This window comes from Bolinopsis microptera, chromosome 9 (genome assembly GCF_026151205.1).
Source record: "Bolinopsis microptera isolate Bmic1 chromosome 9, MBARI_Bmic_1.0, whole genome shotgun sequence".
Classification (NCBI taxonomy): domain Eukaryota; kingdom Metazoa; phylum Ctenophora; class Tentaculata; order Lobata; family Bolinopsidae; genus Bolinopsis; species Bolinopsis microptera.
In genome coordinates this window covers 16,472,818-16,499,676 of record NC_087080.1, presented here as the reverse complement: position 1 = coordinate 16,499,676, position 26,859 = coordinate 16,472,818, and the positions used below count along the sequence as shown (strand labels likewise).

The 26,859-nt window shown below is 40.4% G+C and overlaps 1 protein-coding gene across 1 annotated transcript in view; it reads right to left on the bottom strand.

Moving 5' to 3' along the window:
- The window catches only part of LOC134821443 (protein DD3-3-like), a 28,226-nt gene extending 3,804 nt beyond the window's left edge, over window positions 1–24,422 (bottom strand). Inside the window, exons 1-17 of the mRNA XM_063832184.1 lie at window positions 24,301–24,422; window positions 22,227–22,313; window positions 20,395–20,449; window positions 20,130–20,227; window positions 19,949–20,030; window positions 19,270–19,386; window positions 17,507–17,680; window positions 17,216–17,342; window positions 15,163–15,247; window positions 14,927–15,010; window positions 14,283–14,376; window positions 13,399–13,542; window positions 6,129–6,232; window positions 2,729–2,859; window positions 2,380–2,493; window positions 2,063–2,200; window positions 1,492–1,570 (exon numbers count right to left, since the gene is read on the bottom strand). Of these exons, the coding sequence (XP_063688254.1) occupies window positions 1,492–1,570; window positions 2,063–2,200; window positions 2,380–2,493; window positions 2,729–2,859; window positions 6,129–6,232; window positions 13,399–13,542; window positions 14,283–14,376; window positions 14,927–15,010; window positions 15,163–15,247; window positions 17,216–17,342; window positions 17,507–17,680; window positions 19,270–19,386; window positions 19,949–20,030; window positions 20,130–20,227; window positions 20,395–20,449; window positions 22,227–22,313; window positions 24,301–24,422 (1,835 nt within the window). The remainder of the gene's footprint in view (window positions 1–1,491; window positions 1,571–2,062; window positions 2,201–2,379; window positions 2,494–2,728; window positions 2,860–6,128; window positions 6,233–13,398; window positions 13,543–14,282; window positions 14,377–14,926; window positions 15,011–15,162; window positions 15,248–17,215; window positions 17,343–17,506; window positions 17,681–19,269; window positions 19,387–19,948; window positions 20,031–20,129; window positions 20,228–20,394; window positions 20,450–22,226; window positions 22,314–24,300) is intronic.
- Window positions 24,423–26,859: the final 2,437 nt, after the last annotated feature.

Here is a 26,859-nt window from a genome sequence, read left to right as displayed (position 1 = left end):
TTCTTACCCGTTCATAGCGCAACAATATGACAAATATTTGAAGTTACTAATGTTTCTTACCCGTTCATAGCGCAACAATATGACAAATATTTGAATTTACTAATTTTTCTTACCCGTTCATAGCGCAACAATATGACAAATATATGAAGTTACTAATGTTTCTTACCCGTTCATAGCGCAACAATATGACAAATATTTGAAGTTACTAATGTTTCTTACCCGTTCATAGCGCAACAATATGACAAATATTTGAAGTTACTAATGTTTCTTACCCGTTCATAGCGCAACAATATGACAAATATTTGAATTTACTAATGTTTCTTACCCGTTCATAGCGCAACAATATGACAAATATTTGAATTTACTAATGTTTCTTACCCGTTCATAGCGCAACAATATGACAAATATATGAAGTTACTAATGTTTCTTACCCGTTCATAGCGCAACAATATGACAAATATTTGAAGTTACTAATGTTTCTTACCCGTTCATAGCGCAACAATATGACAAATATTTGAAGTTACTAATGTTTCTTACCCGTTCATAGCGCAACAATATGACAAATATTTGAAGTTACTAATGTTTCTTACCCGTTCATAGCGCAACAATATGACAAATATTTGAATTTACTAATGTTTCTTACCCGTTCATAGCGCAACAATATGACAAATATATGAAGTTACTAATGTTTCTTACCCGTTCATAGCGCAACAATATGACAAATATTTGAAGTTACTAATGTTTCTTACCCGTTCATAGCGCAACAATATGACAAATATTTGAAGTTACTAATGTTTCTTACCCGTTCATAGCGCAACAATATGACAAATATTTGAAGTTACTAATGTTTCTTACCCGTTCATAGCGCAACAATATGACAAATATTTGAATTTACTAATGTTTCTTACCCGTTCATAGCGCAACAATATGACAAATATATGAAGTTACTAATGTTTCTTACCCGTTCATAGCGCAACAATATGACAAATATTTGAAGTTACTAATGTTTCTTACCCGTTCATAGCGCAACAATATGACAAATATTTGAAGTTACTAATGTTTCTTACCCGTTCGTAGCGCAACAATATGACAAATATTTGAAGTTACTAATGTTTCCTACCCGTTCATAGCGCAACAATATGACAAATATTTGAAGTTACTAATGTTCCCTACCCGTTCATAGCGCAACAATATGACAAATATTTGAAGTTACTAATGTTCCCTACCCGTTCATAGCGCAACAATATGACAAATATTTGAAGTTACTAATGTTCCCTACCCGTTCATAGCGCAACAATATGACAAATATTTGAAGTTACTAATGTTTCTTACCCGTTCATAGCGCAACAATATGACAAATATTTGAAGTTACTAATGTTCCCTACCCGTTCATAGCGCAACAATATGACAAATATTTGAAGTTACTAATGTTTCTTACCCGTCCATAGCGCAACAATATGACAAATATTTGAAGTTACTAATGTTCCCTACCCGTTCGGTAACTCCATCTCTCCCCCGGAAGCTCCAATCTTCTTTTGTACGAACGGCGCTGATGTTATCACTATCCGGCCTGTAGTTTTAATGTTAACATACTGCAGGTATTACGTTAACATATTACAGTTGCAATGTTAACATACTGTAGGTATTACGTTAACATATTACAGTTGTAATGTTAACATACTGCAGGTATTATGTTAACATATAATAGTTGCAATGTTAACATACTGCAGGTATTACGTTAACATATAACAGTTGCAATGTTAACATACTGTAGGTATGTATTATGTTAACATATTACAGTTGTAATGTTAAAATACTGCAGGTATGTATTACGTTAACAGATTACAGTTGTAATGTTAACAATAACAAACTGCAGGTATTACGTTAACATAGTACAGTTGCAATGTTAACATACTGCAGGTATTACGTTAACATATTGCAGTTGTAATGTTAACATGCTGCAGTTGTCACATTTAAATTTTCCAGTTTTCACAAGATGTATACATGTTTATTCTGGTGGGGAGATGAGGCACCTCCCCACCAGTATCCGCATCTGTTTCACCTTTCTGAGATCTGTTACTGAAGTTGTTGTTTCTGGTACACATGTAGTTGTAGACCCCCGGACTAGTGATCCGTCTCAGTCCCATGTTGTAGTAAGTACCAGCATCATCCAGCTCCTCCATGTCACCTCCGAACTGAGCTGTGTATATGCAGAGTTACTAGGGGCAGGGGGTGCACTGTCTACAGTTACAATTAAATATTTATCGGAATTTGGTGAAAATATATTGGAGAAGAACTGATTTCCATTAACTCACTTTGTTCTATTAGAGCAGCTGCAATAACTCACTTTGTTCTATAAGAGCAGCTGCAATAACTCACTTTGTTCTATAAGAGCAGCTGCAATGATGTCCTCCTTGGCAAGGCCCAGGAAGGTAGTATCATTTGTAATCTCTATTGGATAGTTGCTCGACCAATGTCCTTGCTGTTCATTTGCTGCGACATTTTGTTAGGTTCATTGGAAGGGAACGGTGAAGTGCAAGTATTGATAACTTTTTATTCTGATTCACTTAATTGGATTTCATAATCAATCATTTCAGTGATCATCTCAAATGTCTTCAGAAGAAAGGGGAATATGGAGGGGGGGGGGGGGGGGCTCCCCCCGGAATATGTAGGGGGCTCCCCCCGGAATATGTATAGTTGATATTATTTATGTGTTAAAGCTGAGAACCTGATGTTTGTTCAGGTAGAGCTCCGGCTTTGTCGTAAGTAATGTTCCTGATTAGGATCATGTTGCTCCGGTCAGTGCCTTGTCTGCCCTGTCCGTCATTGTTACCCGGATTATTGTCCGACCCTGTCCATCTGAAGGTAAGTGGTATCTATACTGCTTTGTTTTAATGCTAGGTACACTGTTATACAGATCCCATCACAGATCGAGCCAGCATATTAAAACTTAATAATTTCCATTGGTAAGAAATTCTAATATTAGCACAATAGTCTGCTACATGCTACTTTATTTAAATAAAGTAGCATGTAATTATTTAAAGCTTTTATTATTTGTCGCTTTGTGGACAGTATCATGTGGTCAGATTGTTTGGTTATAATTTATTGACATACCATCTTCTTGTTATTGACACACTATTATGTTGGTCACAACAACATGTGGTCACTATTGTGTAATGTGTATACTCATTGTTTTATGACATACATAAAATTAGAGATTTGTTGACTGTCTAGGATTTATGTCATTACTCAAGCTCTTACTTTGTGCAGTTAAGTTTTTTTCGGTGCGTATTTAGCATGCCTTGTAAATTACAGTAGAACATTCCTTCTATTATTCTACAGTTTATACATCTCTCTCACGGTAACTTACCGTGGTAAGTAAGTAGGGGCAGTTTGAGCTACTCATAACTTGGTATGTTAACTATCACACTATCACATTGTCCAACTATAAAACTTAACCGATACCTTGCCCGCATCGGTTTAGTATTATTGTATTACAACCTTATGCGAAAAGTATGTTGGTATGGATGTACTACGTACGTAGTCACTAACTGGATGTGTATTAGGTATATAATAGTCACTAACTGGGTGTGTGTATATAATAGTCACTAACTGGGTGTGTATATAATAGTCACTAACTGGATGTGTGTATATAATAGTCACTAACTGGGTGTGTGTATATAATAGTCACTAACTGGGTGTGTGTATATAATAGTCACTAACTGGGTGTGTGTATATAATAGTCACTAACTGGGTGTGTGTATATAATAGTCACTAACTGGGTGTGTGTATATAATAGTCACTAACTGGGTGTGTGTATATAATAGTCACTAACTGGGTGTGTGTATATGGACACGTTCATTTGAGTTTGAGGATATTGGTAAACAAAAATAATAGCGTTTTCGACGATAGTGGCTTAATTTTGACATCTATTAACCTAGCATGTTCAGAAGTTCTGAACATTAGCCACGTAACCCATACTCCCATATGCACCGCTCAGAAAGAAAATCTATTGTTGTTAGGCACTATAATGGTTCAAATGTCACATTTTGTGTGACTTAGTTAACTGCAGTTGTCTAATTATCATTCCTTGGTCTGAAGTATAGTAAATTAGGTCAATCTTACAATTATGATACAACATTGGTTAATGGGCACGGATCGAACGGTTACAAGGCAATATTTGGGTAACTTTGTCACACTCATGATACCATACCTCTATTCTAATGTGAGGTGTCCTAAAAACCCTTTCAACTCATTATTTGATGGTTGCTCTACCAATCATAGCCCTAAAATATATCGTTTTGAATAGTTAGCTAATACAGGCACTTGGTTATTGGGAAATGAGGTTAATTCTGTCACAATATATGAAATTTTAAATTTTGGGCGAATTATTTATATTTGATTTTGGTTTGAAAGGCAGGAAAACTTTATATGATGACAATGTAGTTGATGCAAGTTCAGATCAGTTGATGTTTACATTGTCACAAAAAATTATACGAAATCGTAAATAGGTTAAAAACAATGATTATAGAATGAAATAGTCTCTTATAATAACTCTTATAATAACTGATGTGACAAAGTGAACATGTCTTGCCCCTATTTTGAAGATCTATATTCTATACCTCTATAAGAATTCAACATTCTTAAGTTTAACAATTTTAGGTTAAATTTTTCAAAGTCACTAAAAATGTGACAAAATTAACTTTCCCTGCCCCAACAATATCAAGATAGTGTGTTAAAATTGGCATACTAGAATGCTTTATTGCCTATATAAATCAATCCAAACTACAAAATATATGTTAATGTGATGACGATTACCTAACTCTTATAATAACTGATGTGACAAAGTAAACATGTCTTGCCCCTATTTTGAAGATCTATAACTCTATTAGAATTCAACATTCTTTCAGAAACGATTGGAAGAATATTGTCCAGAACATCAGAGCTCAATTTTAACAATTTTAGATTAATTTGTCAATGACACTGAAAATGTGACAAAATTAACTTTCCCTGCCCCAACAATATCAAGATAGTGCACGTTAAAATTGGCATAGGGTGCTTTATTACAGGTATATTAATCGATCCAAACTACGAAAAATATCTTTTAATCTGATGACGATTACCTAACTCTTATAATAACTGATGTGACAAAGTAAACATGTCTTGCCCCTATTTTGAAGAACTATACCTCTATTAGAATACTATGAAACTTAATCATCAAACATTTTTCGATAAACTTGTTATTTTGCCAGCAAGGAGCTAACAGAGTTATAATAATTTTTGTGTGACGAAATTACCCTATTTTTGACCATGTTGTGGTAGTTTAATTGTGACACTGTTAACATATTACCACCTGATAATGATTCATGTGACTGGTGCATGGTACTAGCAGTGTTGTTTGATCCATAGTATGTAATATAAGGGGTTTAAGCTGGTATATCATTATTTGTTCAATTTCACACATGTTCAGGTATCATCAAGATTATGTGACAAAGTAAACTTGGTTGTGCCTTCTGTGTTTTAATTCCTTACGACTATATGATATAATAACAATTCCCAGCACTTTCATGCCATCAAATAAACCTACACTACTCAGCATTGCTTATCAGGGTGCCCTAAACATTCATCACATATTTTCTTTAATGTGTGACAGAGTAAACCTGAGTGCACCATCTAACGAAAAAAGTCGTCAAATATGTAGGTAATGGTCATATGTACCCATCCAATCAACTGGACACTCAAAAATTTGGTCAAAAACGGCAGCAAGGGGTCCATATTTACTCCGTCACATGTTTATAGTGTGACAATGTAACCATTTCCGTGCCGGCCTTATTTAGGCGATATCTTATCACCTGATTAAGATATCGTTATGTGACAAAGTTAGCCTAGAGGATGATACGATTATCCTAACCATCAAGGGTTTATGTAATTTCATAGTGTGACAATTTCAACTACACTGTGCCATTTAATAGGGTCACTTATATTTACCAATATCCTCAAACTCAAATGAACGTGTCCATATATAATAGTCACTAATTGGGCGTGTGTATATAATAGTCACTAACTGGGTGTGTGTATACTGTATATAACAGTCACTAACTGGGTGTGTGTATATAATAGTCACTAACTGGATATGTACGTAGTCCCCAGTCTTCATCTGTACTCGGTTCGGAGCGAAGTCGTACTCCACAGCCGGGTAAACCTGTACTATATTCCCTCTCTTCCCGCGTACCTGCGTGTAGAGGATATATATAGAACTAGAAGTATAGAGTCTCACTAGCCACCAATATGTAAAGTTAACAACTCTTAGTCATGATAGGTTTGGACGAGGAGTATAACCATAACTCACGTTCATATTGAAGATGCTCTGTCCCTCCACTACCCCCTACATAACTCACGTTCATATTGAAGATGCTCTGTCCCTCCACTACCCCCTACATAACTCACGTTCATATTGAAGATGCTCTGTCCCTCCACTACCCCCTACATAACTCACGTTCATATTGAAGATGCTCTGTCCCTCCACTACCCCCTACATAACTCACGTTCATATTGAAGATGCTCTGTCCCTCCACTACCCCCTACATAACTCACGTTCATATTGAAGATGCTCTGTCCCTCCACTACCCCCTACATAACTCACGTTCATATTGAAGATGCTCTGTCCCTCCACTACCCCCTACATAACTCACGTTCATATTGAAGATGCTCTGTCCCTCCACTACCCCCTACATAACTCACGTTCATATTGAAGATGCTCTGTCCCTCCACTACCCCCTACATAACTCACGTTCATATTGAAGATGCTCTGTCCCTCCACTACCCCCTACATGTAGGTTTGCCGTGTTCCTACTTGAATTTACTTTGCGTTCTTTACTTTGAGAAGGATCAAACAAAGAGAAACGAGGAGGATAACAACGTTAGAACAAAAGGATATATTAGGGAATAGAACAACACGTATAAACAAGACCGACTAAAGGGAATAGGGAAAATGTGGGAATACTTTACTCCAAAACTCTAACTATTTATATGGGCTGATTGCTTGCGAGGCAATACTAACGGTATATCTGAAATATCTAATCAGTGTGTGGCGTTGCTTAATTAAGCTTAAAAACGGTTTAACTAATGAGCCAAATAATTGCTTGAGATCGCAATGGCTATTGACACTGAACATAAAACGGTTTGAACTTGGAACCAAATACCGTTAACTTTAAACCGACCAATATCTGGGATCCCTACACCACCCCCTCCCCAAAAATATAGGGCGGTGTGGATCAGACTGGTCAAAACATATATCGCTATAAGTCCTTATGATAATTTAAAAACAAAATGTTACAATACTGATACAGTTCACTTTTTATAACGCATGATTTCAGGGATGTTAGGGTATATCTCCTTCTGCTTCTTGATCATAGGTTCATCAGCTGTTCCTTTTGTGTGGGCTTTCGAGGAGCCACTGTCGGCTGCGACGTTCGGGGACTGTGTCTTCCTGCACAATAGACGAAAACCAATTGTGGTAGCCAATGCGAAACGATGAGCTGATGAGGAGAGCATTAACTTTGGAGGAAAAGGGATGTCGTATTCCTTGTTGACCGATCAGATAGGCTTTCTGATCATGACCAGCACAAAGATCGTCTTGTCGGGGTTAACCGGGTGTACGTTGCATCCCGTTAACCAGGACTCATTCCTAGTGCTGGATCATGTTGGTGGCGAATCTGATACGTGCCAACTTGGGCCGAGATTTGAGGAGGGTTCTTAGGAGTCCGCATTGTGGGATGGGGATTAGTAGTATGGTCGCTGCTCAGTGATGCATGATATTCTGCTTATATCGTAGTTCCTCGCTGGGGCTCGTAGCACTGCCTTGGGTCTCAAACCGGCTCTCCTTGTAGCCCTGTCATTGGCATTGGAAGTTTGAGCGTTAGGTTCCTGGGACTGTTGCGAATCATGAGGTTCCGCTGCATTCTGCTCATCATTGTCGTCATCATTGTCGTCCTCTGGCACGTCCTGGTGCATTGGTTCGTCTGTCCTGCTGGTTGCAGCGACTGGTTCCGTATGTGTTGCCGTCTGGCCATAGTAGCTGTAGTCTGGGGACCAAGCGTCATCATCTGAATCACTGATACTCTCCTCTGGGTTTTCCTCCTCGTCTGGTTCCACTGGGTTTGTCAGCATAGGGTCTGTTCTGAAGTTGGTTGGTAGTTTCCGGATTTTGTCGAAATGTACCACCTGTTCTTTCCCTGTTTCGTCTGACACAATTTCGAAGTTGACCGTCCCTAGCTTTCGAACAATCGTGTGTGGACCGGTAAGAGGTAGCTTGAACTTGTTATACTCTCTGCCTGGCTTTATCGCAGGCACATAAATCATCACTTTGTCCCCAACGTTGTACTCCGTCAATCTCACACACTTGTCATAGTATCGCTTCTGCTGCTGCTGAGCCCTCTTTATGTTCTTTGCTGCGAGCTCCCACGTATCTTTCAACTGGTGATAAAGTCGAGAAGCAAGATGATGTTGGGATTGATAGTATTCCGACGAAGTAGTTCCAAAGACGAGATCGTTAGGCACTCTGGCTTCTCTTCCGTGGAGTAGGAGAAAAGGTGTGAAACCGGACGATTTGCAGACGCTGGTGTTCATAGCGAAGGTCACGGCCCCTATTCTCTTCTCTCTGGCCATTGGTCGGGATTCTCCCCAATATACTTTGTGAGTGCCACCTTTATCTGCTTGTTCTTGTTCTCTGCGAGGCCGTTAGTTGAGGGTTTGTATGCTGTCGTTCTTGACTTCTGGATCTGCAGCACGTTGTACAGCTCCTTCATCACTTTGCTGGCGTCAAGGTTGGCTCCTTGGTCGGATAGAATTCGTTCAGGCACTCCGTGGTTGACTATCCATGAGTTAATTAGGGCCCTTGCAATGGTTGGTGACTTGGCATCGGTAAGTGGTACTGCAACAACCCAGTTCGTAAATTTGTCGACCATGGTTAGGCACCACTTGTACTGCGCAACTCGTGATAGAGGTCCAATAAGGTCGATGCACACAAGTTCGTTCGGCCTAGCCGCCGAGAATGGGTGGAGTTCTGCTTTGGGCTTTGCTTTATACGCCAGGTTAGGCAGAAAACACCTTTTACAAGTATTGCAATAGAGCTGAACTTCTGTCTTCATCTTTGGCCAGAAAAATGAGTTCCTCAGTCTCTCCAGAGTTTTGGCTGGTCCTAGGTGACCCGATGCCGGGATGTCGTGGTTGTTATACATCATTTCTTCCTTTAACTCCTTCGGTACGCAGATAAGGAGCCTATACTTCTTCGTACCCTTCCATTTAAAGCAGAGAAGATCCTTCTTATTCACAGTGAGAGATTCAAAACAGCTGTAGTACTGACGCAGGTCTTCGTTGAACTCGGTTGTCTCTCTCTTCTCTGGCTTTCCATTCACGAACCATGACCTCACGGTACTAAGGGTCTCGTTTTCTAGTTGTGCCTCGAGCAAAGTTTCACTGCTAACGTTTGGCGCTGGTATAGGGTTATCAAATGAGCCTACTGGTCCTGTGCTTTGCTCCTCTTCATCTTCTTCGGTCTCTGATGCTCGATCATTAACGAATGTCACAGAATTTGTCAGGGATACGTGACTTGATGGTTTCTTCTGCTTCTTCTTCTTTTCCTTCTTGCAGAGAGTCGACTGACCGCCTTGTGATCCCGACGACGAGGAGTGACCTGTCGGCGAGGGGTGTGAACATCTGCTGCAGGGAGCGTCACTATCATGATCACTATCAGACGAGCTTTCCGTGTCCACTGAAACTGGGTTGATGACGTGTGGCCGGAGACTCATTGCTTCATACTCATTCTGATTTGTCTTGATTGTCTCCAGAAATTCTTCTTTCTTTTCCACTGAAGAGAATCTGTCTTCCCACCACTCGTAGAGCATATCACTTTCCTGGGGTAGTCTTGAGAGTGCGTCGGGTAGCCCCATGTCGTCGCCCTTCGTGTAGGTGATCTTAAAATCATACTCTTCTAGCTCCATAATCCAGGACAGAAGGACGTCACAGTTGGTCTTTCGGAGAAACTTGTCCTGTGATATAGCCTTGTGATCCACATGAACAATGAAGGGTTTTCCGATGGTGTAGAACCTCCAGTGGGTGGCGAAGTGCTTGAGGGCCAGTAACTCTCGTTTGAAGGTGGGGTAGGCTCTCTCGGCTGGAGAGAGTATCTTTGACCCATAGGAGATCGGGTAGAACTGTCCGTCAATCATGTGGCCTATCGAACCACCAATACAATACGAGCTACTATCCGTAAAGAGGTGAAGAGGTTCTGTCGTGATAGGATATATTAGGATGGGTGCCTTGGTCAAGGCGTCTTTTAACTTCTTGATGCTCTCTGTTGCGTCTTCGGTGAGGACGAACTTAGGTTCCTTGAGGGTGTTGATCATTGGTCGTGTCAGTTCAGCAAAATCTTTGACTACATTCCTGAACCAATTGAAACTTCCTAAAAGTGCCATCATCATTTTCTTCGTCTTTGGGAGACACATATCCTGAATTGCCTCAATCTTCTTTGGGTCTACTTCAATTCCATCTTCGGTGAGGTTTGCTCCTGCAAAGGATACTTTCTTCTGGAATAGTCTGCACTTATCCGGGTGGAGTTTCAGACCTGCAGATTCCAGACGTCTGAACAGTTCTGCTAGTAACTCAAACATCTCCTCAAATGTTATTCCACCTGCGATGATGTCATCAACGTAGCCTGCTGCTTTATCTCTCAGGCCTTCAAGTAGTCTATCCAAGAGTGACTGCATCGTTGCTGGGCATCCTTTGAGCCCCAAGCTCATAACTATGTTGCGGAAGTGTCCGATAGAGGGGATCGTCCACGCTGTTCTGTCCCGGTGTTCCTCCTTGATAGGGACTTGGTAGAACGCTTCTCGTAGGTCAAGGCTGCAGAAGTACTTGCATCCATGAAACGTTGAGGTGAGTGTGCTGAGAGCTGGTAGTGCTGCTCTGCTGGCGATCGAGATCTTGTTGAGCTCCCTGTAGTCGACACAGATTCTAAACTTGTTAGGCTTCTTCACGATGACGACCGGTGAACTGTAATCAGAGTCCGTTCTTTCGATAACCCCTCTCCTTAGGAGAGCTTCAATCTCCTCAACACAATCATCAATAGCGTGAAGTGGTACTGGACGGTATTTACACCTAACAGGGACATCAGATGTCAATGGAATGGTGTGTTCTACCAAGTGAGTTTGACCTACTTCGTCTCTGCTGAGTGCGAACACGTGTGAGTATCTAGCGATGAGATTTCGTACCTGTTGTCTTTGAGCTTTGTTCAGCGAGCTGCTCTCGAGATCCAGTGCTTCACAGATCTTGTCCGTCCGCTCCTTGTGTTCATGTTCCTGGCTGGTGTCCTCCACTTGATTAATAGCTGATAGCGAGATCAGTGGCGTTGTGAAGTCCTCGTTTTGGAGCCTCCTGTGTTGGTAGTCAATGACCAGGTGGTGGCCACTGATGAAGGGAATTCCGAGGATAATGTGAGGAAGGGGGTTGTCGATCACGATGAATTTGGACTTCATGGTTGTCCTGTTGATTTTAATGCTCAGTTCAATGGAGCCACGAACGATGACTTTAGTACCTGTGACTCCGGCAAGGTTCGCCGTGTACTTGTTGAGGTTTCTCTGTTCAATTCCTAGGTCTTTTAGGTGTTCTGATGAAATGAGGTTTTGAGAGGAGCCTGTGTCAATCAACATAAACTCGGAAGGCCGGCTACCGACTTGGGCTTCTATGTACACGTCTCCTTGACAAAGGTATATACTATCAGGGGCCCTCCCCCTTTTGTCGTGGGAGGGCCTTATTAGTTTTCCGAAGCCGGGTTGTTGTGGGATGAAGAACCTCCGTGTTGATTCTGGTTCCTGTCTCTGTACTGGTCCCTCTGCTTTGTCCTGCAGTCCCTTACTATATGACCAACTCTGTTGCAATAGAAACAAGTCCGTGTCTCCTGGTGCCTATATCGTGATGGTCCGCTTTGTCCTGCATCTTTACCTCGAGTGTGCTCAGGTCTGAAGTTCATAGGCGCTCTTGCTTGTTGCTGGTGGTGAGGATAGAAGCTGCGTCGTTCAGCTGGGAATTCAGCCCTAGTTCGAGGAGGTTCTGGTATATGCCTATTGATAGCGAGAATGTCGTGTGTCTGATCGTTGATCTCCAATGCTGTGCTGACTCCCATGGCCGACTCGATTTTCTGGGCTCTTGTCAGGACCTCGGTGAATGTCCTTGGCGTATCGGTCAAATCCATCTGCCACATTGAAAGCTGTAGTACAAGATTCCTGTTCCGCAGTCCATTCTGGAACACGAGCTTTAATAGATCTTCGTTGGCCGCAGCCCCGTACGCCTCAAAGTACGCTCTTTTAACCCTGCTTCCGAAAGTAGCGATGTCTTCGGATAGTTGTTGAGCAGTCTTCAGGAATTTGCTCTTCAGGGCCTCTTTGTCTATGACTCTGTCTGAGTCTAGTATGGCCATCAAGGCCGGCTTAACTGTTTCTTCCCAGTTTGTCTCTTCCTCATCTGAGAACTGTCTCGAGCTGATGAGTTTTAGTGCATCCGTCTCCAGGAAGGTTTTGAGGACTCCCAGGTAGGTACTTTGGGCAGATGGAGCAGCGTCATGTATGATTCCCATCCAAGGATCCAATCAGAGAATGTTGACAGAGCTGGGTTGAACCGCTCTGGCTTTCGTGTGGGCAGGTAGGGTACCTTGCCCTGGTTGTCCTTGTCCGACTGTGCTTTAATCCTTTCTGCGACATATGCTTCGAGTTCTTCTTGGTTTGCGAAGGTTCGTTCTCCCATGATGATGAATAGATCCTACCGTTCGCGCCACTTGTAGGTTTGCCGTGTTCCTACTTGAATTTACTTTGCGTTCTTTACTTTGAGAAGGATCAAACAAAGAGAAACGAGGAGGATAACAACGTTAGAACAAAAGGATATATTAGGGAATAGAACAACACGTATAAACAAGACCGACTAAAGGGAATAGGGAAAATGTGGGAATACTTTACTCCAAAACTCTAACTATTTATATGGGCTGATTGCTTGCGAGGCAATACTAACGGTATATCTGAAATATCTAATCAGTGTGTGGCGTTGCTTAATTAAGCTTAAAAACGGTTTAACTAATGAGCCAAATAATTGCTTGAGATCGCAATGGCTATTGACACTGAACATAAAACGGTTTGAACTTGGAACCAAATACCGTTAACTTTAAACCGACCAATATCTGGGATCCCTACATACATAACTCACGTTCATATTGAAGATGCTCTGTCCCTCCACTACCCCCTACATAACTCACGTTCATATTGAAGATGCTCTGTCCCTCCACTACCCCCTACATAACTCACGTTCATATTGAAGATGCTCTGTCCCTCCACTACCCCCTACATAACTCACGTTCATATTGAAGATGCTCTGTCCCTCCACTGTCCCTTCAGGTTTGGGTCTGATAGCGAACACATGGGTCCTATCCTGGAACGTTCTGCCGTATTGGGCCGTGTTAATTGCTAACTGCACCTCCACATCTACATCTGCAAACACCTGCAGTATTGGGCCGTGTTAATTGCTAACTGCACCTCCACATCTACATCTGCAAACACCTGCAGTATTGGGCCGTGTTAATTGCTAACTGCACCTCCACATCTACATCTGCAAACACCTGCAGTATTGGGCCGTGTTAATTGCTAACTGCACCTCCACATCTACATCTGCAAACACCTGCCAGATAAGAGGGACTAAGCACACACTATCTGTAATAGTACTGTTACTATATATCTACTACTACTAATCATAACTACACACTATCCACTAATTAGAACTTTATTCAACTTTATATATAATTTACACAGTTTTATAAAAAGTAACTTTATATATAATATATATATATAATATAACTTATATATAATTTATACAGCTTTATAAATAGTCTTCAGTCTTGTTATAATATGTTTATTATAGCAACTCTTAGCAACACTTAGTGTTGCTAAGTGTTGCTAAGTGTTGCTAAGTGTTGCTAAGTGTTGCTAAGTGTTGCTAAGTGTTGCTAAGTGTTGTTAAGTGTTGCTAAGTGTTCCTAAGTGTTGCTAAGTGTTGCTAAGTGTTGCTAAATGTAGCTAAGTGTAGCTAAGTGTTGCGATCAAAATAGTAACGACACGTCAACAAAACATCCAGACTGTCCAGTATCAGAACAATTAAAGAAGTTTACCGATAAGTACTAGTACTAGTGTTACACTGTTCTAACAATTAGAGTAGTAAAACTTTACCGATAAAGCTGTTCTAACCTGCACATCAGGGTTGTTCTCAAACACGTATCCTCTGTCCTCAGCCTGGGCGGTAGTTAGTCCGAACTGAGTACCAACATCTAGTTCTGATGCTCTGTATTGATCAGTTAGTTATCAGCTGTAGTGTGATAACGCGTGAGTAATAACGCGTGAGTGATAACGCGTTATTACTCACGCGTTATTACCGAACTGAGTACCAACATCTAGTTCTGATGCTCTGTATTGATCAGTTAGTTATCAGCTGTAGTGTTTATTGTTCACTAATCGCGTCAAATAATTGGTTAAATTAGTTAGGTGAAGTTCCAACACACTCTGGACACCTAGTTGGGGAATTATGACACCATTGTACTATTAAATTGAACGTCTTTGTGTTATTGTTCATGAAGTATTGAGCTGAAATATAATTTGACAATACATGAAGTATTTTGTTTTACACTGAGTGCAGACTCTCCAAGTAAATAGATACTCTGTTGCCGAGAGAAGCAACGTACCCTTCAGTTTGGAAATTTACTCCACATATTGATACACAAATATTCGTTAGTTCACGCGTTATCACTCACGCATTATCACTCACACGTTATCACTCACGCGTTATAACTCACCCGTTATTACTCACGCGTTATCACTCACGTGTTATTACTCACGCGTTATTGTTGTCAGCGTTTAAACTGGCGTCAATTTCTGGGTCGAACCCTCCTTCTGCGAACTCCCCTGTTGTTATGTTGTACCTGCCAGTAGATGTTTTAGGCGTTGAAAATAGCGAGCAACTTTTAGCTGTTTAGAATAACTTATACTCCTCGATATCGCTGTTCAATGATTTCAGCTCAAAAATTCTGGATCCTAATATTTGATTTAATGTAGATAAATATAGTAATATAACCTGAGTCTCAACACACAGTTATCACTAAGAGTATGTGCAGGAACCGTCCAATTGTATTGATTAGGGAACCCCTCCAAACCATTTCCTGGGGTTGTATTGATTAAGGAACCCCTCCAAACCATTACCTGGGTGTAAAGCTTATGAATAGTTCAGTTTTCCAGGTACCTTGATTTGATGCTCCAATTCTAAATAAATAAGGCTGGTCACACTTTTGGCAGATATAGTTGCATCTCTGATGCTTTGACTGCATAGTGCATATTGGACCCCACTGACCATTCGGATTGGCTAAATACCATAATTAGACCTTGCGCAAGAATTTGACTTCTTAATCGCATTGGAATTAGATGTTGACATAGTGACATAGTGTTGGGATGATTAAGATTAGTTGTCTGAATGTGAAGTTGTAGTAGACAGTAGTAGTGATTGCTTGCGGAGTAGTGATTGTAATTTGTGAGGATTGCTTGCGGAGTAGGGATTGCTCTCCAGTACAAGGGGAATATCAGCGTGGTTCAGCTCATTTTGCAAGCCTTACATTGAATAGAAGACATCGTTTGTGTAGACCACTTTGGTAATTTGACAGTAACACAGATAAGACAGCGCATTCTCTTCACACATGTCATTTGCTCATTATACAGAGTACACCACAGTCACAGCAGGGGGCTGGGGGGGGTCACATAGTTCCTGATATCAGGTTGATGGGGGGGGGGGGGGGGGTCACATAGTTCCTGATATCAGGTTGATGTGAACGTGGCTTGATTGATATTGTTAATGAAGGAGCATACATTTCCCTGTTGATCTCAGTGTGTTTCTGTGTATATTGATTATATATAATGTATATTGTATAAGCTATTTAATTTAATTTTGAAATTGAACTTTTATTGTTACTCCCTACTGTCGACCTCATAGAACTGTTAATATCGAAGGTGGCTGATATCCCCCTGCTAGTATAGCTGATAGCTGCTACATTGCCTTTAGTATAGCTGATAGCTGCTACATTGCCTCTAGTATAGCTGAGAGCTGCTACATTGCCTTTAGTATAGCTGATAGCTGCTACATTGCCTCTAGTATAGCTGATAGCTGCTACATTGCCTTTAGTATAGCTGATAGCTGCTACATTGCCTCTAGTATAGCTGAGAGCTGCTACATTGCCTTTAGTATAGCTGATAGCTGCTACATTGCCTCTAGTATAGCTGATAGCTGCTACATTGCCTCTAGTATAGCTGATAGCTGCTACATTGCCTCTAGTATAGCTGATAGCTGCTACATTGCCTCTAGTATAGCTGATAGCTGCTACATTGCCTCTAGTATAGCTGATAGCTGCTGCATTGCCTCTAGTATAGCTGATAGCTGCTACATTGCCTCTAGTATAGCTGATAGCTGCTGCATTGCCTCTAGTATAGCTGATAGCTGCTACATTGCCTCTAGTACAGCTGATAGCTGCTACATTGCCTCTAGTACAGCTGATAGCTGCTACATTGCCTTTAGTATAGCTGATAGCTGCTACATTGCCTCTAGTATAGCTGATAGCTGCAACATTGCCTCTAGTATAGCTGATAGTTGCTACATTGCCTTTAGTATAGCTGATAGTTGCTACATTGCCTTTAGTATAGCTGATAGTTGCTACATTGCCTCTAGTATAGCTGATAGCTGCTACATTGCCTTTAGTATAGCTGATAGCTGCTACATTGCCTCTAGTATAGCTGATAGTTGCTACATTGCCTCTAGTATAGCTGATAGCTGCTACATTGCCTCTAGTATAGCTGATAGCTGCTACATTGCCTCTAGTATAGCTGATAGCTGCTACATTGCCTCTAGTATAGCTGATAGCTGCTACATTGCCTCTAGTATAGCTGATAGCTGCTACATTGCCTCTAGTATAGCTGATAGCTGGTACATTGCCTCTAGTATAGCTGATAGCTGGTACATTGCCTCTAGTATAGCTGATAGCTGCTACATTGCCTCTAGTATAGCTGATAGCTGCTACACTGCCTCTAGTATAGCTGATAGCTGCTACACTGCCTCTAGTATAGCTGATAGCTGGTACCTCACTTACCGTTGTGGTTGTCACGTGACCAGTCCGTCTCCACACATTCAGGAGGAGGGATACCGAAAGGGTCAGCCTGCACCCACACTGGCTTAGCAAAGGCTGTTCCTGCCGCGTCAGCTCCTAGGTTTGTGTCCTGTGGGTTGTTTTGTGGACACGTGTTGTTTATTTGAACTAATTATAACGATTTGTTGCAATTTTCTTGCTTTTAAATGATTGTAATCTAGGAGGGTCGGGGATATTGTCTGTTACCAACCTCACACTCGGGGGGGGGGGGGGGGGATTTTCTCTGTTACCAACCTCACACTCGGCTTTAGTGATGGGAATATCCTCAATACCCCGGTTAGTAGCCTCCTTGTATATGAAGTAATCGTCAGGATATTTGCAGTAGAACCTTCCCAGCACGTTCTCCGAGTTGTTCCTGTAGAACTCACAGCGCTCCATTGTGGCGTTGTTAGACAGGATCGCTACGTCCTGAAATATGCGGCCTGGATACAATCTTAATAGGGAGATGCAGTTTTTAGTGCGAATGGAGGATTTGAGGGTTACACCCTGTATTTCCCGCAGATACACTGCTAGATAGTTCATTTTGTTGGCCTAAAATGAGCGTGTAGCAGGGACGTTTGCCACCTCTTAGGGTTTTTGAAAAGTGAGTTGCAGAGTAGAGTCAACCATATGACTTTATGTTGTTGACAATCATGTCATGGTTGTGATATAGCTATCTGTTATTGTGTCGGGATTCAGTACACTAAACATAGTTTCAGGAATTAATAAACTGATCCTACCATCCAGGGAGTAGGTCCCCAGTAGGTAGGTCCCGGTTACTAAGTGGTTACTATGTGGTTACTATGTGGTTACTAAGTGGTTACTAAGTAACCTACCATCCAGGGAGTAGGTCCCCAGTAAGGGTAGTAAGTTAGGGGTTACTAAGTGGTTACTAAGTGGTTACTAAGTGGTTATTATGTGGTTACTATGTGGTTACTAAGTAACCTACCATCCAGGGAGTAGGTCCCCAGTAAGGGTAGTAAGTTAGGGGTTACTATGTGGTTACTAAGTGGTTACAAAGTGGTTACTATGTGGTTACTAAGTGGTTACTAAGTGGTTACTAAGTAACCTACCATCCAGGGAGTAGGTCCCCAGTAAGGGTAGTAAGTTAGGGGTTACTAAGTGGTTACTATGTGGTTACTATGTGGTTACTATGTGGTTACTATGTGGTTACTAAGTGGTTACTATGTGGTTACTATGTGGTTACTATGTGGTTACTATGTGGTTACTATGTGGTTACTATGTGGTTACGATGTGGTTACTATGTGGTTACTATGTGGTTACTAAGTAACCTACCATCCAGGGAGTAGGTCCCCAGCAAGGGTAGTAAGTTAGGGGTTACTAAGTGGTTACTAAGTGATTACTAAGTGGTTACTATGTGGTTACTATGTGGTTACTAAGTAACCTACCATCCAGGGAGTAGGTCCCTAGTAAGGGTAGTAAGTTAGGGGTTACTATGTGGTTACTAAGTGGTTACAAAGTGGTTACTATGTGGTTACTAAGTGGTTACTAAGTAACCTACCATCCAGGGAGTAGGTCCCCAGTAAGGGTAGCAAGTTAGGGGTTACTAAGTGGTTACTAAGTGGTTACTATGTGGTTACTATGTGGTTACTATGTGGTTACTAAGTGGTTAATATGTGGTTACTATGTGGTTACTATGTGGTTACTAAGTGGTAACTAAGTAACCTACCATCCAGGGAGTAGGTCCCCAGTAAGGGTAGTAAGTTAGGGGTTACTAAGTGGTTACTAAGTGATTACTAAGTTGTTACTATGTGGTTATTATGTGGTTACTAAGTAACCTACCATCCAGGGAGTAGGTCCCCAGTAAGGGTAGTAAGTTAGGGGTTACTAATTGGTTACTAAGTGGTTACTAAGTGGTTACTATGTGGTTACTAAGTGGTTACTAAGTAACCTACCATCCAGGGAGTAGGTCCCCAGTAAGGGTAGTAAGTTAGGGGTTACTATGTGGTTACTAAGTGGTTACTAAGTGGTTACTAAGTGGTTACTAAGTAACCTACCATCCAGGGAGTAGGTCCCCAGTAAGGGTAGTAATCCCGCTCTTCAGGGCATTCGTACCCTCTCCTCGTACCATCTGGGTTCTGTCTTGTCGACCTGGCATCGTCCTTTCTCAAGTTCTGTAAGTTCACAGGTTAGGTTAAGAAGTAGAAGTAAGATCTGATAGGTGCCAATTAAATATATTCTCACAATGGTCCGGCCCTGAATAACGAGTTTAACGTATGCTCTGTACAGTAGAGTAGTAGGCTCCCTCATCTCCTATCTATTATAGCAGGTAGAGGGTACATATACCGTCAAGTCTATACCAATTTGATGGACAAAGAATCGCTTAACTGCCGCTAAGCCATATATACCTAAGTACCTACTACAGGCCATGAATATCTGCCTGTCATTTATTATATAACAGCGTTTGCCATGACTGGAAAGGTAGCAGAGAATAAAGGAGCACAATCTGTCAGCTCATTCTAGTATTTCACTAATATATATAATCAGGGCGACCCCTAATGAGCGTTCATTATACAAGCCTTATCCTGCCTTCTTTACCACTAGGAGGTATTGGGTCGTGTCATGGAACTATTCTTCTAGAAATTTGTTTTCTAAATTCTGATTGTGAGATTATGATAAGATCTAATACTGCAGTAACTAAGATAGATAACCTAAGTGGTTACTAAGATAGATAACCTGGTCGGCCGTGAAGAGTCCCTCGTTCCGTTCTCTGTTCTTACAGTTCCTGTAGTACGCGTAGTTCTCGTGCATCCCAAACCTGCAATGTTAAAATAACGTTAATCAACTAATAATCACCCTATTAACTAATTTACTTAACAAACAACTAATTAACTAATTAACTAACTAATTGACTAACTCTAGGTCGGTGTCACAGTTCCAGTTCTCGCACTGGTCCCGTCTGTCGGGGATAGTCCTGGTTGTGGTCCCGTCCCGAGTCAGATTACCGCACATGTACTGTTAATGTTATTAGGCCAATTTAAGAGTTACAATATTTCCATGTATGAGAGCTTTTCATCTGGAATTGAAACAAATTCTTTACATTACGGAGCCAGGACTGGTTATCCCATTACTCAATAAATACATTTTTAATGGATTAGTAGTGTTTGAATTAGTTTACAAACCTGTATAATTAGTTCGCAGTGATTGTTAGGATCTCCGCATGAGTGCTGGTTAGTCCTGAGGAGGTTATACTGTCAGATATACTGACAGGTCATAGTGGTCGTTCGCTTGAACCCTTCATATTATATTCCCTGGGCTAAGGGGGCCCTGATGTAGCTTACTAAACTTTTACTGGTCCTGGATCAGGAGAAACCCATAGTCGGTTCCTTTGGCCCATTGATTCCAAAAAATGACTAAACGGTAATCACCTAAACATGTCTAACACCAAGTCATGAGCCAAAAACCATATTCGGACATTTTTACCAAATTCTATAGTTCTATTATATGACACAGTGACACAGTGACACAGTGACACAGTGACACAGTGACACAGTGACACAGTGACACAGTGACACAGTGACACAGTGACACAGTGACACAGTGATTTGCCATGCCTTATACTTTAACTTTCACATGACTTTCACAAAAAGCCGGCATTACTAATTTACTAAATTGCATTCTTTTGTTTCTCGAAGAATTTTCATTGTTCGCCTTTATTGTTTGTTGATGGGCACAGATTGCAGTTCATACTTATATTAGCTTTCTAGGCTACTCCTATAGCTTTATATGTTACAACTGCAGGGTTACCTGCTTCATACAATCACTGTGTGACATTGTATTGGGTGCTATTACCTGTTAACCGTAGCTTTATCTTTAAAAATGCTTTGTTGTTAGTGTAACAATCATTTGTTACTTTCACGAGCGTTACAAATTAAAACTATACAGTATTAGAATATCTTTAAGCAACCCTGGAACAGGGACAACATATATAATGTGCGGTATTCTGCGTCTACTTACATTTGCTTTGAGTGCGGCAAATTTGGCGAATATTAGAGCTTCATTGCAGCTTTTTTTTGCAAAATTTTCGGCAATTAAGTTATGAGAATCTTCTTCAATCTTCTTTACCTTTATTATAATACTAGGTACACTGCTCAATGTTGCAATGATGATTGTGAAATGATACACTGTATAATACTAGGTTACATGATAAGACCTATAGTACAATTACCTCGCTACTATTATACTGTTATCTGCTGTCTATAACAGATAATTGCTAATTGTACTTAAAGATGTTGCTTGTAATAATAGTGGAGTCGCCAGTAAATTATATTCGTAACGAATATGCCCTACATATTCGTTGTATTACTTTTATTATAGTTTTTATAAAGGTTTGCTAGTGATATCATCTGTACTGGCAGACTGGAAATTTGATTATGCCGCATTCTGCATTCAGATCCATGAGTATTCCCCCTTATTACATTAGGTTATATTACTTATACTATTACTACCACCTAGTAGTAATAATAATAGTTATACCCCTCCCTGCTACTAGAGTATAATAGTTACTCTCCCTCATTATCGTAACCCTATTATAATACAGTCGTCGTGAAACCTTCAAGATTAGACTTCCCTTACCCTCAAAACAATATTTCTTTTCTCGTATTTGGTTTCGAGTTTCAGGTCATTTAGACTATATGAAATATCAAGGCGGCACGTGCAGCCGGATATAAAGAAGACAATAGGTAATAGAATTACCTTGTTACACGGAATGTTATACGGCAAAAAATCGTCACTTTGAGATCGGTACCTTAATTGGGAAGTTGAACCAGGTGACAATGCTTAGTGCTTTAGTGCTTTAGTGCTTTCTTGCTTCTCTCTACACTGTACATTAAAATTCTATAATATACACTCTATACTCTAAGTCTATGCTCTAGATCTAAATTCAGCTTATTCAGTGTTTAAGAATATTAGATATTCAATATTAATGTTTTAGATACTAATGTAGTTAACTCACCACTCTATATTAACTATAGAACCCTCGTAGTAGACCAGCGAACCTTGATTGTAGCCTCCTCTGTTATTGTTCTGAGAGTCAAACAGTCTGCGAATAGTTGAGGGTTTAGTTAAACCTGTTATCTTGTCTATTATCTACAAACAGTCTGCGAATAGTTGATGGTCTAATTAAACCTGTTATCTTGTCTATTATCTACAAAAAGTCTGCGAATAGTTGATGGTCTAGTTAAACCTGTTATCTTGTCTATTATCTACAAAAAGTCTGCGAATAGTTAAGGGTTAAATTAAATCTGTTATCTTGTCTATTATCTACAAACAGTCTGCGAATAGTTGAGGGTTTAGTTAAACCTGTTATCTTGTCTATTATCTACAAACAGTCTGCGAATAGTTGATGGTCTAATTAAACCTGTTATCTTGTCTAATATCTACAAACAGTCTGCGAATAGTTGATGGTCTAGTTAAACCTGTTATCTTGTCTATTATCTACAAAAAGTCTGCGAATAGTTAAGGGTTAAGTTAAATCTGTTATCTTGTCTATTATCTACAAACAGTCTGCGAATAGTTGATGGTCTAGTTAAACCTGTTATCTTGTCTATTATCTACAAACAGTCTGCGAATAGTTGATGGTCTAGTTAAACCTGTTATCTTGTCTATTATCTACAAACAGTCTGCGAATAGTTGATGGTCTAGTTAAACCTGTTATCTTGTCTATTATCTACAAACAGTCTGCGAATAGTTGATGGTCTAGTTAAACCTGTTATCTTGTCTATTATCTACAAACAGTCTGCGAATAGTTGATGGTCTAGTTAAACCTGTTATCTTGTCTATTATCTACATGCTGGTTGTAGAATTTATATTTTATTGCAAATGTTCTGAGAGTCAAACAGTCTGCGAATAGTTAAGGGTTTAGTTAAACCTGTTATCTTGTCTATTATCTACAAACAGTCTGCGAATAGTTGATGGTCTAATTAAACCTGTTATCTTGTCTAATATCTACAAACAGTCTGCGAATAGTTGATGGTCTAGTTAAACCTGTTATCTTGTCTATTATCTACAAAAAGTCTGCGAATAGTTAAGGGTTAAGTTAAATCTGTTATCTTGTCTATTATCTACAAACAGTCTGCGAATAGTTGATGGTCTAGTTAAACCTGTTATCTTGTCTATTATCTACAAACAGTCTGCGAATAGTTGATGGTCTAGTTAAACCTGTTATCTTGTCTATTATCTACAAACAGTCTGCGAATAGTTAAGGGTTTAGTTAAACCTGTTATCTTGTCTATTATCTACAAACAGTCTGCGAATAGTTAAGGGTTTAGTTAAACCTGTTATCTTGTCTATTATCTACAAACAGTCTGCGAATAGTTAAGGGTTTAGTTAAACCTGTTATCTTGTCTATTATCTACAAACAGTCTGCGAATAGTTAAGGGTTTAGTTAAACCTGTTATCTTGTCTATTATCTACAAACAGTCTGCGAATAGTTAAGGGTTAAGTTAAACCTGTTATCTTGTCTATTATCTACATGCTGGTTGTAGAATTTATACTTTATTGCAAATGATATGTCAGATCAATAAGACAAAATCCACGTTTCTACATTTGCCAATCTTTGATTGATGCCTTGAGAGAGGTTCAACTTATCACTATAGTAGCCAAAACAAGCTAAGGCTCCTAATTTGTTTATAACCATTATTCTACTATTAGCGGTGTTAATTAGGAGGTAATTAGGAGTTAATTAGGAGTTAATTGGGAGGTAATTAGGTGTTTGTTGCTATTGTCTCTGGTATTTAGTGTTTACATGTATCTCGTTCTGGTTCACCAAATAACTTACAATGTCAATATTCATATAGAAAATCCTTTTAAATAGGGTGATCCAATCTCCTCCAAAATATTGTAAGTGACTAAATGTAAATGTCTACTAAAGTGCTAAATGGCCCGAAATGACAAAAATCATAAATATAACCAGGTAATGTAACTTATAAGTAACTTTTCAACAGAAAGCTATTACCAAGCATTCCCTACTCAGCATTACCTACCCAGCATTACCTACCAAGCATAACTTACCTGTTAGCATTACCTACCTGTTAGCATTAGCCCGTTCCCTGCCCCGCTCATTTAGTCTGTTGTTGCTGCCTCTGGGACCATGCAGGTATACGTCTCCTTTCGTTAATCCCACCACTAGCAGCACTGTTAACAATATCATATCCTGCTCAGTATTTAGTCAGTTACTTCTGGGCCACCCTGTATTATATTATTATCTGAACCTACTAGGTAATAATCTCATCTGTTCCAAATCAGCCAAACATGTACAGACTGTGCACAACAGAACAGAACTGTTTTATTTCATCGACAAGATCGTTTCTAATGTCCTTGTAATTGTCCGCTCTGATAAGATCTCTCGTATAGTATAATTCGTGCAAGGGCTCCTTTAAATTATTCATATCATTAAAATTTAATCGGTTTGTCATTTGTAGAGTGATAGAGAAGTGGGCTCCCGATAATTCCTAGAGCACCCGATACTCAATAGTTTGCGCTTGCCTATATCAATTATCAATTATGTATTGATTTAATTTAGAACGCTATTTTGCAACCCAAAGTACCCTGTTCCAGACACCATGATATTAGAGTTGCTATCCTATTAGCATGTAGTGATACTAATAGTAGTAATAGTTACAGTAACCTAGTATTGATAGTTTAGCTTACACGTCACCAACCAAACCCAGTCTAATTGAAATATGATGGGTTTAAAATTGTGCAGTATTTTACAGTAATGATACATGTGAGCCTCTATCATAAGTTGCAAGTTCAGACACTTCGCCGGAGCGCTTTGTCGCAGAACATGTAGGCTTATACATTATCCGACCTTTCATTCTTTGAAATATAAAAATTGTCTCACCACCGAGTAAGTTAACTATCAGTAAGCTTGTTGACTTTGGGAGTCTATGAAGATACTCATTGTAGTATCTTTTTGTTTATTGAGAAGAACCAAATCGTAGTTTAAATATTGGACAATACTAGCAAAACGTTTTCCTAAAAACGTTGATTAATCCTTATTCGTTAAATTTTATCCTTCTTTTCCTGAGGGGGTTGTGATTTTTTCAGTGCCCACATCGATTTGGTGGTATTGTGTAAACCGGGTTTTCTTTCTATACAGTGCATAGTAGTAGTAGGTACAAGTGCACTTTTCGTTTCCCACGAGGAGTCCGGTATAAAAAGGTTTTACTGTAATCTAAATGTTAATGTTAACGGTTCACGTACTGTAGTGCGACACGTACTCTAGTGCGACATGTACCCTAGTGCGAAACCTCAAAGATCGACAATGTCGCAGTTGAGTACGTTACCTGGATCGTAGTGCGACACGTACCCTAGTGCGACAGAGAATTTTCAAGGCCGACACTGTCGCACTACAGTGCGCTACCTGGACTGTAGTGCGACACGAACTAAAGTGCGACAAAGCACTTTACACATTCGCTAGGTCATGTTGCTGCATCTTCCTCCAATCCACGGGAGTAAGCCGAATGTAAGGGGAATTCTCCAGCCGTCAGGATAGAGTCCGTGGATAGTCACCAGCTGAAGGCTAAACGATCCATATTTTCCACAGTGCCGAACAGGAAAGATCTTCTTCTCTCTGCTGAGTAGGTAGAATCCCAAAGAAGGAAGGTTTCGCCACCGTTCGTTCTGATGTAGTCAGGAGTTAGGACAAGGTCAGCCAAAGAGCGGGGAGCAACAGGATGCCTCATGGCCTTCGTCCGAGCTGTGCGTGCCATCTTAGCGAGGGATTCCTGCTGAGTTTTGACATGGCTTCGAAGGAGAGGGGTCCAACAGCGTCAGCAATTAGGTGTTTCGTAGGGAGATCAGTATCGGAAGCTTTCCGTTTCATGTTCTACTTTGCTGTGTAGACAGAGTTTGCTGCAGGAGTAGGAGGGTGGGAATGGGTCTTCGTACTACTACTGGTCACAGTAGTGTCGTTCATCAGACTGAGAAGTCCGGAGCAGATCTTCTCAGTGCATCGCAGTAAGTCCTGTCGTCGCGCTTCTTATCCAGGCAGTAGCGGTATCCGTCGTGGATAACGTTTCTTGAACCAGTATAGTGCGTCCAGGAATGAAGGTGATTGAAGAAGACATGTTGATGCTGTTCGATGCTTTGGTAGAATCATCGTGACCTTATAGTTATATATGGCCCAAGCATATGAACTTGTTATCCCAATCGGAGATATACCTTCATACGATGCCGAATGTGTGTGATAGGAATGAGGATCATATGCTGCTTACGAGTTACCCGGTGGATCACACACTGCATACGTGGCTTGAACTGACCCGAAGGAATTGTGATCAGTGGATCACTTCGAAACACGTGATGTGAACCGACGAATCGTATTCGCAAGATCATTTCGAAATAAGTGACGTGAACCGACCCGACGAATCACTTAAGTCAGGATATTTTGTCGCAGTAGAGTACGCTACCTGGATCGTAGTGCGACACGTACCCTAGTGCGACATAGGGTGTTTTTGTCGGACTTCGCACTAGAGTACGTGTCGCACTAGAGTACGTGTCGCACTACAGTACGATTACCAATGTTAACTATATTAACAGTTTTTACCATGCTCAGGAAATAGCTACTAAAATGAACGACTTGGTTT